This window comes from Eretmochelys imbricata, chromosome 3 (genome assembly GCF_965152235.1).
Source record: "Eretmochelys imbricata isolate rEreImb1 chromosome 3, rEreImb1.hap1, whole genome shotgun sequence".
Taxonomy (NCBI): Eukaryota; Metazoa; Chordata; order Testudines; family Cheloniidae; genus Eretmochelys; species Eretmochelys imbricata.
The window spans coordinates 147,281,091-147,298,530 of NC_135574.1; the positions used below are offsets into that span (position 1 = coordinate 147,281,091).

A 17,440-nucleotide genomic window follows, 5' to 3' on the forward strand; every position below is an offset into this window, starting at 1 on the left:
AATAAACCCCCTGCTTTAGGCAGTCAGGGGAAGAGGAGGAAGGAAAGAGGACTGGAGCTTGGAGGTGTGTTGTGAGAGCTGAAAGACCAGAGAACCAAAGTAAGGGAGACTTCCTCCCGCAGCGTCTAAGGACCGAGGGTAACCCCACCCAAGGGGTAAGAGGGTAAGAAACCCGCAGGGGGGCTAGGACTCAGAGTGAGGAGCAAACCCAGACCCCCTCCCCGGCTTCCCTCCTCTACCACCTTCCCAGGCCACTAGTGGGGCCTTTGGTGCCCAAGAGCAGGGGAAAAGGGTGGTGTCTTAGCCGCCCCCACCCCACCATACGAACATCGGCTATCTTGTCACAGCACCTACAGATTCAGATCAGTGCCTAGTGGGATATTCAGAAGTATCTATGTATCTAACTCTCTACCTTTGAAACCATAGAATTGGAAGGGACCTCAAGAGGTCCATCAATGGGAGTTAGGCACCTAGGTGCTTGTGAGAATTTCACTAGGCACCTATCTGAATCTTTGGCACCTAAATATCTTTAAAAATCTGGCCCTAAATCACTTTGGAAAATGTCATCCTTTATCTAGCTGTATCATACATTTTCCAATATACATGTATATATATTCACATGTATTTTTCTGTCCTTGTTTCCCCAAGATTTTTTTAAGTGAATTTATTACTCATGTAAAGAACTGAATTGAGAGCACCGGAGACTGACATACTTTTATTACCTGCAATACAGATGCAACTCTAGTAGCAGCACCGTAAGCTTCTTTACACTGCTCTGCCCTAACAGACTGTGTCTTCACTGCCAAAAAAAAGGTGTGGTTTTGCAATGAGATAACTAACGTATATTAGCTATATCTGTAAAATGCTAGTGAAGGCAAAGGGTCTGTGGTTGTTACTGCAAAGTAGCTAGCTGAGGTCAACCACAGGTGGGGGGGTATACTGTTGATCTTGTCTAACTGCATTGCAGTAAAAACTACTTGCACCATGTCTCCAATAGGATTTTACAGCAAGATAGTAATATGCATTCATTATCTCTCTGTAAAACAAACCAAAAAAACTAGCCACCTTTTCGGGCAATGAAGGCATAGACCTACTGCATCTCAGTCCAGTGCTATAGAGACTTGCTGGAGGAATGAGGTAGATTTCTCTTCACAGCTATTAGTCACTGGCCTCTCTGCTAAGACTGCCAACTAGTGCTAGTTGTTTTTCTTTTCTTTTTTTAATATGGTTATGTAAGAATTGTATTACACCGGAACTGAGATCAACAATTCATTTCACGTAGACCACTGAACAGTCACCAGATGGCACTTTATGAGCAGGCTTCAAAGGATTAGTTCTTCCTCAAGTGAAGGTCCCTATTGTATTCCACTGTGGGTTACGCATGCACACTTGGAGTTGGAGAATTTGAAAGTAGTGTCCCATTGATCCATGCATGTGCCCTGATTTGCCTTGTGCTTCCATCCGAGGCGATAAAGGGCAGGGTAGAACAACCACGTCTCCAATTGCTTCTCACCGCCGCATAGTCTGGTTCGGAACCTTCAGTGCTTTTGTCTCTGTTCTAATAATTACAATTGTAAATAGTTGTATCAATTTTAGCCATACTTTTTCGAATTTTATTTGTTTCCTAGTTTTAGTAGTTACTAGTTTTAACAGTTAGATTAGAATATACTTAGGAGATTTTCACCCTCTGTTCTCCTACCTGGTACTCCTGTTCAAGTACTGGACTATGCCTAGAACTCTGGGCTTCAAACTCTGTGCCTCTTGTTCACAATCCTTCTCAGTCATCAACAACCACCAACGCTGCTTCTACTGCCTGGGAGAAACTCACATCCTGGCTAAGTGCAGAATTTGCCAGTCCTTCCCCAGCCATATCTGAGAAGACCGAGTACTTGTTCCCTGGAAGTATGTCATGGAGATGGCCCTGAGACCTCATTCGGACCCAGGCCAGGGAATCCTATGTCAGCCTGATTCAGTGAGGAGTGTGCTATGTGCTCCTGTGTCAAACTCTGGTGCCAGCAGAACCGCCCCCACCGACCCCGGGGGGGGCCTAGTCGGAAGATTAGCAAGCACACCCCTAAGTCTTCCTCCAAGTCCAAGGAACTGAAACATTCCCTCCACCAGCTTGGCCCAAGGGGAAGTCCCACAGGCACGAGAAGAAGACCCATAAACAATAGGATTTAATGGTTCCTTCCAGGCAGCAAAGCATTGGTACCGCCATCTCCAGCACCTCCCAAGACGCAGGATCCTCCTGCACCAGGAAGACTTCAGCAACGGTACTGGCAACCGGAAAAAAGAGAGTACTCCCTACACCAGGGAGATCCAGATCCATGGCTACACCCCAAGATGTCTTTGCCTTACCAAATCCAGAGTCTCCTCCTCCATAAGGTCCCTCCACTTCCAGAGAACTCATATCTCCGCCACAGGATATGACTACAATACTGGGTCTATCACCCTCTTCGCAAGTGTTATACACCACTCCATTGGCTCTGATGGTACTACCATTGGAACCAGAATCCACCTTTTCCTCTTCCAGTGAATCAGAACGGGGGAAAGAACTGCCTCTGCCATACTGTTTCTGTCCAACATCACAGAGTCCAACACACTCATGGAACTACCTCCTAACCCTTCCCAGAGCCACTGTTGATCCTGCTTCATTGGCCATACTGGGAGCCTTGGGTACAGTATCCTCCTTCGGAGCCTGTCTAGTCCACGAGAGGGTCATCACTAGCTTCCTGCTTCCCCCCCCGCCCTCCCACAAGGGATCCATCAAGCATGCCCACGAATCTGATAGCAGAGGAAGCATTTTATTCCCCAGATCCAGTGGTCCAATCCAAGCTGGCTAGATTCCCATCCTCATAGCTGGACATAACTGTGACTGTGTTATCTCCTTCCCCAATGGATGACTTCAGACAATGTCAAGACCTTTTATGGAGAGTTGCATGGAAATTCCAAATCTGGTTGGAAGAAATCCAAGACTCACAGCATAAGCTTCTGGACATTCTTCACACTTTGGGACTGACAAGAACAGTACTGCTGATTGACAAAGCCTACTGGAGCCATCCAGAACAGCATGGCACACCCCTGCCACATCTACCACCACCCCTAAAGGAGCGGAGAGACTCTACTACATCCCGGCCAAAGGCTCAGAATTCCTCTTCTCTCACCCAGCTCCAAACTCACTGGTAGGTCAGGCTGCTGGGAAGAGGGCTAAACAACAACACCTTTGATCCACATCTGTGGACATGGAAGGGAAGCATTTAGATATCTTAGGGGAAAACAAAAGTCTTCTCTTTTTCCAGTTTACAATTCAAGATAGCCAATTATCAAGCATTGTTGGCTACTTCCTGAATTATGCTAAATTCAAGGAATTTGCTAATAGTCTCCCATAAGATTGTGCCTGCTTTCAGGCCCTGGTCGAGGAAGGGAAACTCTTAGCCAGAACTGCCCTCCAATCCACAGTGGACATGGCTGATACATACTCCAGGGCCATGGCTATGGCTATTGTGATGCAAAGAGACTCTTGGCTTCATGCTTCTGGTTTTCCTATGGAGGTCCAGAACACAATTGAGGATCTCCCTTTTGACAAATCCCATCTCTTCAAACAGAAGATAGATGAATCTTTGTATATACTAAAAGATTCCAGGACCATCCTTCACTCACTGGGCATCTACATTCCTGCCGCAAAATGAAAGTTCCACCTTCCATTGTCCACACAGAGGTACAGGTCTCCACAGTTTTACCAGCAGAGACCCAATGAACTTCCACGCAAATGACAAAAAATCCAAAGTTCTCGCTGCCGTGGGCCCTCCTCTCAGGCTTCAACATCTCAAACCCAACCACAAGCCATGAGATTTTTTACATGAGCTTAAGAACCACCACCCACTGAACCTAAGTATTTTCTGTAGTAGCAGCTCACATCAGGCATTATGGTCTCCTTGTTTTTTCATATCTCAACAACTGGCCCATAGCTGCCAGGAAGCCCATGATTTGACTTCTATGTTACTCAGCCTCCTTTTTTCACAGGGAGTCAGCGTCAACCGTACTCACCGGGCTGTCACTCTATGAACCTCCTGCTGACAGTCCCAGCCAAGGTACTGGCATCCCTTCTATGATGGACAGACTCACATCACACACGTGTGGGAGCCCTCTGTCTTCCTTCTTCCCCAGACAAAACTATCATTACTGATATGTCCCTGTTAGGTTAGGGGGCCCATATGGACATCTCGAGAATCCAGGATGCACATCAATTTCCTAGAACTTGGAGCAGTAAGGAAGGCATGTGAATTCTTTCTTCCACTCATTTGCTCTCATCATGTCCTGGTCGTGTCAAACACCACCACCCCTGGTTTCTCTATCAACAAACAAGAGAGAACGAAATCTGCCGCTGTATGTGCAGAAACAGTCAATAGCTGGAACTGGTGCATCAACAATCAGATCACCCTATCCACAGCCTACCTTCCAGGAATGCAGAATGTGCCTGTGAACTCACTCAGCAGACACTTCGTGATCGACCACAAGCGGGAACTTCACAACAAAGTGCTATACAACATTTTAGCGCAATGGAGGAACCCAGCCAGAAACCTATTTGCTTCTCAGACAAACAGCAGGTGCGCCACTACAGCTCCAGAGGAGCCCTCAGTTACCACTCTAGGGCAATGCCCTCCTTCTCTCCTGCTCAGACCAACTGAACTGTGCCTTCCCTCCACTACCACTCCTACCTCAGGTGCTGCACAAAATCGTAGGTCACCACAGTTCTTGATTGCACTTGCCAAGAGGATGAAAGGGCTCCCTGTCTCATCCCAGCATATTTCATCATGGATCACGTCCTGCATCAGAACGTGCCACGGCCTAGCTGAAATTTCAGTCCCGCCATTAACGGCGCACTCCACAAGAGCACAGGCGTCATCTGCCGCATTCCTTGCGCTGGTCCTTATCCAAGACATATGCAAGGCAGCAACGTGGTCTTCCATCCACACGTTTATGTTGCACTACGCCATCACCCAACAGGTGAGGGATGATGCAGCTTTCAGCCGGGCAGTATTGCAATCAGCAACTCAGTGAACTCTGACCCCTCCTCTGTCAAACCTGCTTGGGAGTCACCTATTGGATTGGACGTGAGCAATCACTCGAAGAAAAGACAGTTACCTACATTTCGTAACTGTTGTTCTTTGAGATGTGTTGCTCATGTCCATTCCAAATCCCGCCCGCCTACCCTCTGTCAGAGTATTCCGGCAAGAAGGAACTGAGCAGGCAGTGGGTCGGCAGGGACCTATATACACCGCCATAAAGGCGCCACTCCAGGGGGCTCCACAGCCGACCTGACGGGTACCACTAGCGTAAAACCTTCTGACGATCGTGCCCACGGCACACACACACACCTATTGGAATGGACATGAGCAAACACTTAAAGAAGAACTCGAAGCTATGAGGCAGACCTGCCCCTTACAGTATTCCACAAGAATTAAGTCTCCTTAGGCCTACACCTGAAATTTTTAACAATCCATTCACTTACCTGTTTTCTTCCCAAAACCCGCACACATCTGCAGAAGAACATAGACTCCATTCCCTCAACATCCGACAAGCTTTGGCCTTTTACCTGCAAAGAGCAAAAACAATCAGGAAGTCCCTTAGGCTGCTTATTGCAGTAACAGAGAGAATCAGGTGACAGGCCATCTCCACCCAGAGAAACACCAAATAGATTTCCAGCTGCATTAAACTCTGCTACTAGCTGTTGAACCTGCTTTTTTACACACACACACACACACACACACACACACACACACACACACACACACACACACACACACACACACACACACACACACACACACACACACACACGTATGGGGTCACTCCATTAGAGCTCAAGCAATGACCATGACATCCCTTCAAGACGAGTCTTTCATAAACATATGTAGAGCAGCCATGTGGAGTTCTGTCCACACATTTGCAACACGCTACACCTTGGTGCAGGACTCAGTGACGAATGCCTCCTTTGGCATGGCAGTTCTCCACATGATCCTTCCATTGTCCTCCTTGCACCCTCCTCTAAATCAGGTATTACTTGTCAATCACCCACAGTGGAATACAATAGGGATCATGACTCAAACACGAGGAGGAAGTTACTTACCTGTAACTTGAAGTTCTTTGAGATGTGTGGTCTATCTGTATTCCACTTCCCGCCTTCTTTCCCCTCTGCTTCAGATCTGTCAAATTCACATTGGAGAAGGAACTGGAGATGCAGTCAGTCCGCCCTGCTCTTTATTGCCTCAGACAGAAACATAAAGCAAGTCAGGCACATGCATGGACCAATGGACATTACTTTCAAATTCTCTGACTTTGGGCATATGGTTCATGTGCATAATCCATAGGAGAATACAGATCAGGACCACACCTCAAAGAACCTCCTCATTTTTGTTGGTCAATGTCAATTTCATCATGCACATGCAAACTGAAAACAAAAAAAATGTCCTTCGATGATAATCGAAATTTATAGATAGGCAAAGTAAGAAAAATGCTGCTTCGGAACTTATTAGAGTTTGACTGAAGGATATTTATTTTTGTATATTTTGACATGCGATGTTGACAATTAGTGTTTTAACAGTTATAAAACTTTAATTTTTTGAATCTGTGTCTACTGTCATTAAATGTCTGACCCCACCCAAAAAAATTTCCTCTGACTGCAAAAATTCACAGATAAAAATGGAAATGTTTAAAATCCATAATTTTGTGCACATGTGAAAATGTATATAGATAAAAATAGAAAAAAAGCTTAAAATAAATATTATTAGCTGCTGAAATTAGAAAAAAATAAAAATTAAACTCTGCCAAACCTATTTAGAAGTGAGTATTAATAATAATTGTTTGTTAACAGCCTGGACTGAATTCAAACTAGTGTTCTAGCAGTGAATGACTCTTTAAACCATTACTGATTCCCTATAATATCCACTCCACTGTTTTCTTTTCCATTAAATGTGTATTCATTAAAAAGCTTTTGACCCTCCCTAATATAGTTCTGCCTAATCTGAAGTTAATACAATTTTTCACTTTTTCATACATGTTCTACCATTGATGGATGATAGAAGTTAATTCAATGCATCCGGGGGAAATAGTCTTTGTGGAGGAAAATGGCTACATTGACATGTTTAGTTATATTGTAGTTTTATCTACATGTTCTGGTGTATCTGTTTTTGCAGATGTGAACGAATGCAATGAATTGAACAGTAGGATGTCTCTCTGCAAGAACGCCAAGTGCATTAACACAGAGGGTTCGTACAAGTGTTTGTGTCTGCCAGGCTATGTACCTTCAGACAAGCCAAACTACTGCACACCACTGAACTCAGAAATAGACAGTGAACTGGAGTAGAGAAGAATCTACATAACCTAAGCCCATATACTCTGCACTGTATAAAGAAAAGGAAGAAATGTATTTAACTTGAGCTGAGGATGCACCTAATTTAGTGATGACTATATGGAAAACAGCATTAAAATGTGTTTTCTTGAAGGTGAAATGTGATGGGTTGATATTCATCAGCTTCACTGAAATGACAGACCAAATGGACACATTTCTCTATATGGAAGAAAATCAAGTATATAGTGTGTTCATAAGTACAACTCATTGGAATTGGGCAAAACAGTGCTGTTATTTTAAACAGAAGAGGGGGTGGTTGTTTTTGTTTTTACTATTGCTTGATTTAATTGGCATTTAAATAGCAGTGAAAATATTTTATTACTTTTTTCATTTTTTGATTGTGCAGTTCCTTTCCTACCGTTTCTCTTCAAAACTTTTTTCTGAACAGTGCAAATTCTTTTATACAGATTTTTAAGGCCATTTTATAAAAATTGTAACACAGGGTAATGCTCCTCCAGTTCTTTTCTGGACTGGAACATTGGTCACTGACTTTTTTAATTGCCAGTTGTCTGCCCTGTGGAGCAGGCACTGTTTGTTCTCAAATGTTTATACACTTTGGAGAAAAGTCCTCTGTACTCATTTTGTATTCTACATGGTCTTATACTGCACTTAAAATCCTTAGAACCTTTCTTGCCAAGTTTCAAAGCTGCTAGTGGACAACCATTGGATTCCTTTTGTACATTAAAACAAAAGATTTGAGCTCATGTCTGTATTGTAATATGTAAATTGAACACAAAAGAGATCTTGTATGATTATCCTAACATATTAAAGCTGTATATTATAACTCAATAAAATCACTTTTTTCCTTTTTCTTTTTTTAGAAAAGAAGCTGTTTATTAATTGTAGATTATCTTATTTCTTTCATGGATGTAGTGATTTTTATTGGCATTTGTTTTTTCATGTTTTACAATGGAGTTAACAAAATTAGGGTACCGCTGTATATCTCACTAACCAATATTCTCATACACTACTGGATTTATTTTACACTAATGTAGTTTTAAGGATTCATCACGTTTTTTTCTTCTCTCATATTGCTTTATCAAGGCCAAGACTTTCATTGAAGGAGGTCAGACTAGGTGATCACTATGGTCCCTTCTGACCTTAAAGTCTATGAGTCTTTTGGAGGGTGCCTAAAGTTAGACTCCTACGGGGAGATTTTCAAACACAACTAAGGGAATTAGGCTGACTTGAAAGTTGACTTTTTATTGGTTTTGTGTTTCTAGCTCCCTTGGGCACTTTGGAAAATATCCCCACTAAATCCTTAGTTAAGCACCTATGTAAGTGGCTTGATTTTCAAAAGCAACTGCCACTGAAGTCAATGAGACTATTGGCACAACTAAGAGCTGATAATGAGTAATGGCGGTACAGTCTAGACCCAAGTGGACTATGGTGGTAGAAGGGACCTATCAGGAGAATCATAGAATCATAGAATATCAGGGTTGGAAGGGACCTCAGGAGGTCATCTAGTCCAAGCCCCTGCTCAAAGCAGGACCAATCCCCAATTAAATCATCCCAGCCAGGGCTTTGTCAAGCCTGACCTTAAAAACTTCTAAGGAAGGAGATTCTACCACCTCCCTAGGTAACGCATTCCAGTGTTTCACTACCCTCCTAGTGAAAAAGTTTTTCCTAATATCCAACCTAAACCTCCCCCACTGCAACTTGAGACCATTACTCCTTGTCCTGTCCTCTTCTACCATTGAGAATAGTCTAGAACCATCCTCTCTGGAACCACCTCTCAGGTAGCTGAAAGCAGCTATCAAATCCCCTCTCATTCTTCTCTTCTGCAGACTAAACAATTCCAGTTCCCTCAGCCTCTCCTCATAAGTCATGTGTTCCAGACCCCTAATCATTTTGTTGCCCTTCGCTGGACTCTCTCCAATTTATCCACTTCCTTCTTGTAGTGTGGGGCCCAAAACTGGACACAGTACTCCAGATGAGGCCTCACCAATGTCGAATAGAGGGGAACGATCACGTCCCTCGGTCTGCTCGCTATGCCCCTACTTATACATCCCAAAATGCCATTGCCCTTCTTGGCAACAAGGGCACACTGCTGACTCATATCCAGCTTCTCATCCACTGTCACCCCAAGTCCTTTTCCACAGAACTGCTGCCTAGCCATTCGGTCCCTAGTCTGTAGCTGTGCATTGGGTTCTTCCGTCATAAGTGCAGGACCCCGCATTTATCCTCATTGAACCTCATCAGATTTCTTTTGGCCCAATCCTCCAATTTGTCTAGGTCCCTCTGTATCCTATCCCTGCCCTCCAGCGTATCAACCACTCCTCCCAGTTTAGTATCATCCGCAAATTTGCTGAGAGTGCAATCCACACCATCCTCCAGATCATTTATGAAGATATTGAACAAAACCGGCCCCAGGACCGACCCCTGGGGCACTCCACTTGACACCGGCTGCCAACTAGACATGGAGCCATTGATCACTACCCGTTGAGCCCGACAATCTAGCCAACTTATAGTGCATTCATCCAGCCCGTACTTCTTTAACTTGCTGACAAGAATACTGTGGGAGACCGTGTCAAAAGCTTTGCTAAAGTCAAGAAACAATACATCCACTGCTTTCCCTTCATCCACAGAACCAGTAATCTCATCATAGAAGGCGATTAGATTAGTCAGGCATGACCTTCCCTTGGTGAATCCATGCTGACTGTTCCTGATCACTTTCCTCTCATGTAAGTGCTTCAGGATTGATTCCTTGAGGACCTGCTCCATGATTTTTCCGGGGACTGAGGTGAGGCTGACTGGCCTGTAGTTCCCAGGATCCTCCTTCTTCCCTTTTTTAAAGATTGGCACTACATTAGCCTTTTCCCAGTCATCTGGGACCTCCCCCGTTCGCCACGAGTTTTCAAAGATAATGGCCAATGGCTCTGCAATCACAGCCGCCAATTCCTTTAGCACTCTCGGATGCAACTCGTCCGGACCCATGGATTTGTGCACGTCCAGCTTTTCTAAATAGTCCCTAACCACCTCTTTCTCCACAGAGGGCTGGCCATCTATTCCCCATGTTGTGATGCCCAGCGCAGCAGTCTGGGAGCTGTCCTTGTTAGTGAAGACAGAGGCAAAAAAAGCATTGAGCACATTAGCTTTTTCCACATCCTCTGTCACTAGGTTGCCTCCCTCATTCAGTAAGGGGCCCACACTTTCCTTGGCTTTCTTCTTGTTGCCAACATACCTGAAGAAACCCTTCTTGTTACTCTTGACATCTCTCGCTAGCTGCAGCTCCAGGTGCTATTTGGCCCTCCTGATTTCATTCCTACATGCCGGAGCAATATTTTTATACTCCTCCCTGGTCATTTGTCCAGTCTTCCACTTCTTGTGAGCTTCTTTTTTATGTTTAAGATCCGCTAGGATTTCACCATTAAGCCAAGCTGGTCGCCTGCCATATTTACTATTCTTTCGACTCATTGGGATGGTTTGTCCCTGTAACCTCAACAGGGATTCCTTGAAATACAGCCAGCTCTCCTGGACTCCTTTCCCCTTCATGTTAGTCCCCCAGGGGATCCTACCCATCCGTTCCCTGAGGGAGTCGAAGTCTGCTTTCCTGAAGTCCAGGGTCCGTATCCTGCTGCTTACCTTTCTTCCCTGTGTCAGGATCCTGAACTCAACCAACTCATGGTCACTGCCTCCCAGATTCCCGTCCACTTTTGCTTCCCCCACTAATTCTTCCCTGTTTGTGAGCAGCTGGTCAAGAAAAGCTCCCCCCCAGTTGGCTCCTCTAGCACTTGCACCAGGAAATTGTCCCCTACGCTTTCCAAAAACTTCCTGGATTGTCTATGCACCACTGTATTGCTCTCCCAGCAGATATCAGGAAGATTAAAGTCACCCATGAGAACCAGGGCATGCGATCCAGTAGCTTCTGCGAGTTGCCAGAAGAAAGCCTCATCCACCTCATCCCCCTGGTCCGGTGGTCTATAGCAGACTCCCACCACTACATCACTCTCGTTGCTCACACTTCTAAACTTGATCCAGAGACACTCAGGTTTTTCTGCAGTTTCGTACCGGAGCTCTGAGCAGTCATACTGCTCCCTTACATACAGTAGGAGAAGTAGTATAATTACAGTATGTCCCTGTTACAACAGAGGCCACAAGCTCCATGTCCTTCATGATAATCAGCTAGAGGAGAAAAATCTTTCTTCTTGTCCTAGTTGAAAATATATGAAAGTGGCATGAAGGATGGAGGAGTCCTGGAGCAACAGCACTCTGTCACAGTTCTCTATGTGGGTATCATTCTCTTCAGACTGATGATGACGGTTCTGGGGTTATGTGTGGACAAAAGAAAAGCACAGAGGAGTTGAAAGAGAGAGAGAGAGAGAGAGGTTTAACAAAGAAGGGAGATGTTTAGCACAAGTGCAGAGAGAAGTAAGATTAAATTAATCAAAATGGACATAAAGGAGGGAAGAAAGACTACAAGAGAAGCTGAAAAAAAGACAATGTCTTGAAGCAAAAAAGATATATAAAAAATATTAAAAGATTTTAAATAGGTAATGTAGTGGGTTGGTGGTGATTGCCCACCTCCCCTCTCCCAGTTCCATGGGAGGCCACTCTGCCTCACTACACCCCTATGTGTCACCCACTGTGGGGGAATTAAGCGGGGCAACACACAGGGCTGGGGCTCTGGGCAGCAGCCAGGGCACAGCAACAAACAGGAGGCTCAAGCCCTTAGTCAGGGCGAGGCAAGAAGTCCTTAGGGCTCAGGCAGGGGTAGAGCACCTAAATACAGTCTCAGGCAGGATTCACAGAGTCTAGTGTCCTAGCTTGGCGGACTGTAGGATAATGCAGGCCTCCTGGCCTACGGAGCGGGAGTACTGCCACCACAGGAATGGGGTGGCAAGAAGGACGCAGGCCCGCCCAACTCCACTGCATCCCAGTCCATGGCCTTAACAGTGGCAGAGTGGTCCACCACTGGGTCAGCGGGGATCCACCCGCAACACACTGACCTTGTACCAGGCCAGCTCTTAACCAGACTGTTGTCTAGTTTTCCTGGGCTACTTCCTACCTCCTCAGGGTGTACCTGGATCCGTAAGGGGTCCTCTGGTTGTCAGGGAGAAGGCCCGCGGGAATCCCAGCAACTCCTCCATGGCTTGGTCAGCAGGTGGCTCCAGCAGCTTTGGCCAGTCCTCAGCTTCGCAGGGGCCAGGGCAGTCTCCCAGGTCGGGAGCAGGCAGGAGGCACCTGGCTCCTTTGGCAGCTGCAGCACAACTGAGCTCCCAGGCCTGCCTTTTATACTTCCTATCCCGCCCACTGACTTCCGGTGAGAGGGGTGAGCACAGCCTAGCTCTGCCCACCAGGGCTCAGTCAGTGGTCCCTCCCCCCTCTGGGTCCATGGGAGGCCACTCCACCTCACTACAGGTAATCAAAGAAATGTAGGAGTGGAAGAGACCTAGATAGGTCATCTACTCCAGTCCCTTGCACACAAGGCAGGGTTAAATATTATCTAGACCAGTGGAACTCAAACTTTTTAAACTCATGCCCCCCCAGAGGGGCTGCCCCACAGATTGAAGACCTCTGATCTAGACCATCTCTGGCAGGTGTTTGTCTAACCTGATCTTAAAAACCTTCAATGACAAAGATTCCACAAGCTCCCTTAATAATTTGTTCCACTTCCTTACAGTAGGAAGTTTTCCCAAATGTCTAACCTAAACCTCCTTTCCTGCAATTTAAGCCCATTACTTCTTTTCCTGTCCTCAGTGGTAAAGGAGAACAAGTATCACCTTCCTCTTTACAGCAACCTTTTCCATACTTGAAGACTGTTATGTTCCTCTTCAGTCTTCTCTTTTCCAGACTAAACAAACCCATTTTTTTCAATCTTTCCTCGTATACCCTAGCTTGGGTCAAGTCCAGTACTGCCCCTATGAACTCTATCCTCTGGATGGGAGACAGAGTCAATTTCGCTTCATTTAGGACTAGACCCAGGCTCTCAAAGGTAGCTCTGATAAATGTGACCTGAATTTCCACCTGGGTCCTGGAGCAGCCTTTGCTCAGCCAGTTGTCGAGGTATGGAAACATCTGTACCTGGTGCCTCTGCAAGAACGCGGCGATGACTGCCATGCACTTGGTGAATACTCGAGGTGCTGCTGACAGACTGAACGGGAGGACAGTAAATTGGTAATGGGTACCGTTGACCACAAACCTGAGATACTTCGTGTGGGGCTGAGTGATTGTGATGTGAAAATAAGCTTCCTTCAAGTCAAGGGTGGCATACTCATCTCCTGGATCTAGTGAGGGGACGATGGAGGCCAAGGAAACCATGCGGAACGTGAGTTTCTTTATGAACTTGTTGAGCTCTCGCAAGTCCAGGATAGGCCTGAGGCTGCCTTTGGCTTTCGGTATAAGGAAATACCGGGAATAGAAACCCTCGCCCGTGTTCCAGAGGAACCTCCTCCACTGCCCCTAGCGATAAGAGCAACTGCACCTCCTGGATGAGGAGTTGCTTGTGAGAGGGGTCCCTGAAGAGGGACGGGGAAGGGGGATGGAAGAGCGGGAGGGCACAGAATTGGATGGAGTATCCCCTTTCTACTGTGGGGAGCACCCAGTGGTCCGAAGTGATATGGGACCATGCATGGTAGAAAGGGGATAGTCGGCAGGAAAAGGTAAGGCAGGGTAGATCCAGTCTCTGATCTGGTGCGCCATCCTCAATTGCACCTTCAAAAGGCCAGTTTAGGGCCAGAGGGCAGTTTGGGTTGGCCAGAGCCCTGGCCTGAGGATGGGTGTTGCCTCCTCCTGCCACTCCTGTTCCTCCTCCGGGAACTCTCCTGATGATTCTGCTGATGGAATCTCGGAGGAGGTTACAGTCGGAAGCGTCTCCGCTGTGTGGTGGGAGTGTGCAGCCCAACGACTTGAGGGTGGCTCATGAGTCTTTCAGGCTGTGCAGCCTCTTGTCTGTCTTTTCAGAAAAAAGGGTCACACCTTCAAATGGGTGTCCAATGGGAGGAGCTCCGTTAATATGGCCATTGCTGCACAGGTGTTATAAGAATACCTGCTGACGACGGCCTGTTGGTTTGCGATACAGAGCTGCAGACCCCCTACGGAATAGACCTTTCTCCCAACAAGGTCTAGATGCTTAGCCTCCCTGTTTTTAGGGGAGGGCCCTTGGAAGCTCTGTCTCTCACGCTGGTTAGCAGCATCCACAACAAGAGAGTGGGGGTGGGTGAGAGTATAAACGTTTGAACCCTCTCGAGGTCACAAAATAACACCTCTCGTTACGCTTGGCAGTGGGCAGCAAGGAAGCTGGGGTCTGCCACAGGGTCTTGGTGGTGTCCACAATGGTTTTAATGAGTGGAAGGGCAATACTGGAAGGTCCTGAGGGGGTGAGGATGTCCACCATGGGATCAGCCTCCTTGACTACCTCCTCAGCCTTAATGCCCAGACCCTGAGCAGCCCTGCGCAGCAACTGGTGCAGCACCCTGTTGTCCTCAAACGCTGAGACTACGGCTGTACCTGCCAATGCTTCATCAGGTGACGAAGAAGAGGAAGTGCTTATATGGAGCGGATGCTCCCTGCCATCCGCCCCCGGGGGTCCCCAGACTTGCGGCAGCGTTGGTGCCAGTGGTGCGCTCCACGGTGCCATATCCAGTGTTGGCGCCGTCATCAGTACGATGGGAGGAACCGTCGAAGGAGCTGTTGCCGATCTTCTCGTCTCTGCCGACGAAGATGGAGGGTTTGTCGCTGGCATCAGCGCCAGGGTCGTCAGTGCCCGTGCCAGAGTCGACATTGACAATGGTGCTGGCGTGGAAGTCGGGCGTGTCATCGGTGCCGAGGACACTGTCAAGGGCGGTGCCGAATCTGGTGCAGGAGTCGACGACGGTGCGCTGTCAGAGGTGTTGGTGCATGGGCAGGCGCTGAGGGAAGATGCGTAGCCGATGGCGAGGTCAAGGTAGTTGAGGTCACAGAAGACGCTGCAGAGCGGTGACCTTGGTTCTCTCCCTGTCCTTGGTGAAAGGCCCAGGGGTTCAGAAGGGCCACTGTGGTGGGTTCTGCCACTGCAGAGGCCATGCCTGGGGCTCCCTCCTGTCTCTCTCAGTCCTCGATCTGCAGCTCCTGCTTCTCCTGGAGCGATAGGAGTCGGACTCTAACTCCGAGGTCTCCAAGACTGAAAACCACTGAGGAGCCGAGCCCCAATGCCTTCAGCATCGAGAGCTCGGGGAGCTAGGCTCTCTGCCCGAGTGGGCTGGGGAGGGAGAGCACCTGGACATCATAGCCAGCTTCCCTCTTGACTGCACTGAGGGGCGGGGTGGGTCCGCCAGCGGTGGAGGTTCTTCCTTCCTTGGGGGTGAGAACAGCGCCATAAGCTGTAGCTGCTGTGTAGGGTCCAGCAATTGAGGGGGGCCCAGACTCAACTGCCTCTTCTGGGCAGGAGTCGACGCGGCCCGGTAGGGGATCCAGAGCTGTGGCCCACCTGGGGTCTCACTTCTCTGGACTGAGCCGGAGGTGAGCGGCTGTCTGACTTCTTTTTCTTCTGAGGCACCAGCAAATGGGATCGGTGCCTGCTCTCAGCTGGGCCTTGTGAGGTGCCGTGTCAGTGCTGAGCGTCCCGGGACGAGTCCTCTCTCGAGCTTGATGACGGTGCCGGGGTGCTCCTCGTTGAGGACGAAGCATTAGGGGCCGGGTCCCCAGAGTCTGGGTCAGAGTGGGGGCGTAGGGCTGCCTCCATGAGGATCACCTTAAGCCACTGTTCCCTTTCTTTAAGAGTTCTAGGGCAGAACTCAAGGCAGATCTTACAGTGATCCTTTTGGTGGCCCTCCCCTAGGCACTGTAAACACGACGAGTGTGGATCACTCTTCGGTATGCGTGTTGCGCAGGCCACACACTTTTTAAACCCCGGGGACCGTGGCATACCACAGCTCAGGGAAGGTGGGATGCGGGAGAAACCCACAACAATTCTGTACTAAGAACTCTAATACTAAGAACGGATATTAAGGTAACTACATACAGTTCCTATAGAACACGCTTGCTAAGCAAGGGCTAAAGAAAGTTCCACCCAACCGTCACTGGTGATAAGAAGGAACTGAAGGGGTGGTGGGTCGGCAGGGCTCTATATTGAGCGCCATGAAGGCACAACTCCAGGGGCGCCCAGGCTGGCCCAAAGGATGCTTCTAGGGGAAAAATCTTCCGGACACCATGCACATGCGCGCACACATACCTGATTGGAATGGACATGAACAAGCACTTGAAGAACAAACACTGACTGGTGGGACCACACCATTATGTAGTTATGGGATGTTGAGCAGTGGCTGCAGAACTTTTGCATGCAGAAGGCCACTGTCCAGGAACTTCTGCAGAGTTTTCCCCAGCCCTGAAGTGCAGCAATGCTAAAATGAGACCTGCCCTGACAGTGGAGAAGCAAGAGATGATCACTGTGTGGAAGCTTGCAATGCCAGCCTGCTACTGGTCAATAGGAAATCAATTTGGAGTTGATAAATCTACCATGGGAGCTGTTGTGATCCAAGTGTGCAAGACCATTAATACTTCTGCTAAGAAGGATAGTGACTCTGGGTAATATGCAGGACATAATGGGTGGTTTTGCTGCGAAGGGGTTCCCTAACTGCAGGGAGCGATAGATGGCATGCATATCCCTATCTTGGCACCAGACCACCTTGCCAGAGAGTACATAATCCAAAAGGAATATGTTTTTATTGTACTGAAAGCATTGATGGATCACATGGGGCGTTTCACTGACATCAGCGTGGTATGGTCAAGAAAGGCGCATGACACGCGCATCTTTAAGAACATGTGTCTGTTCAGAAAGTTGCAAGCAGGGACTTTCTTTCCAGATCAGAGAATAACCACTGATGACGCTGAAATGCCAACAGTACACCATAAGGCGGCTTCCATCAACCTAAATTTGTAGTGTAGACCAGGTCTCACCCTCTTTCTCTCTCTGGCACAATGACTCTAAGTATTTATACACAGTGTAGCAGCTTCAACAGAAGAGACTGAGGGAGCTTCACATCAGAATATCCCATAGCTCCCTGGTTGTAGCCCACTCCTGAGAGCTGTGGGAGAACGCTGTTCAAATCC

The 17,440-nt window shown here is 47.5% G+C and overlaps 1 protein-coding gene across 1 annotated transcript in view; it reads left to right on the top strand.

Moving 5' to 3' along the window:
* The window catches only part of LTBP1 (latent transforming growth factor beta binding protein 1), a 375,845-nt gene extending 368,189 nt beyond the window's left edge, over positions 1–7,656 (top strand). The window contains exon 33 of the mRNA XM_077812182.1: positions 7,197–7,656. Within this exon, the coding sequence (XP_077668308.1) occupies positions 7,197–7,366 (170 nt within the window). The 3' untranslated portion in view covers positions 7,367–7,656. The remainder of the gene's footprint in view (positions 1–7,196) is intronic.
* The last annotated feature ends 9,784 nt before the right edge of the window (positions 7,657–17,440 follow it).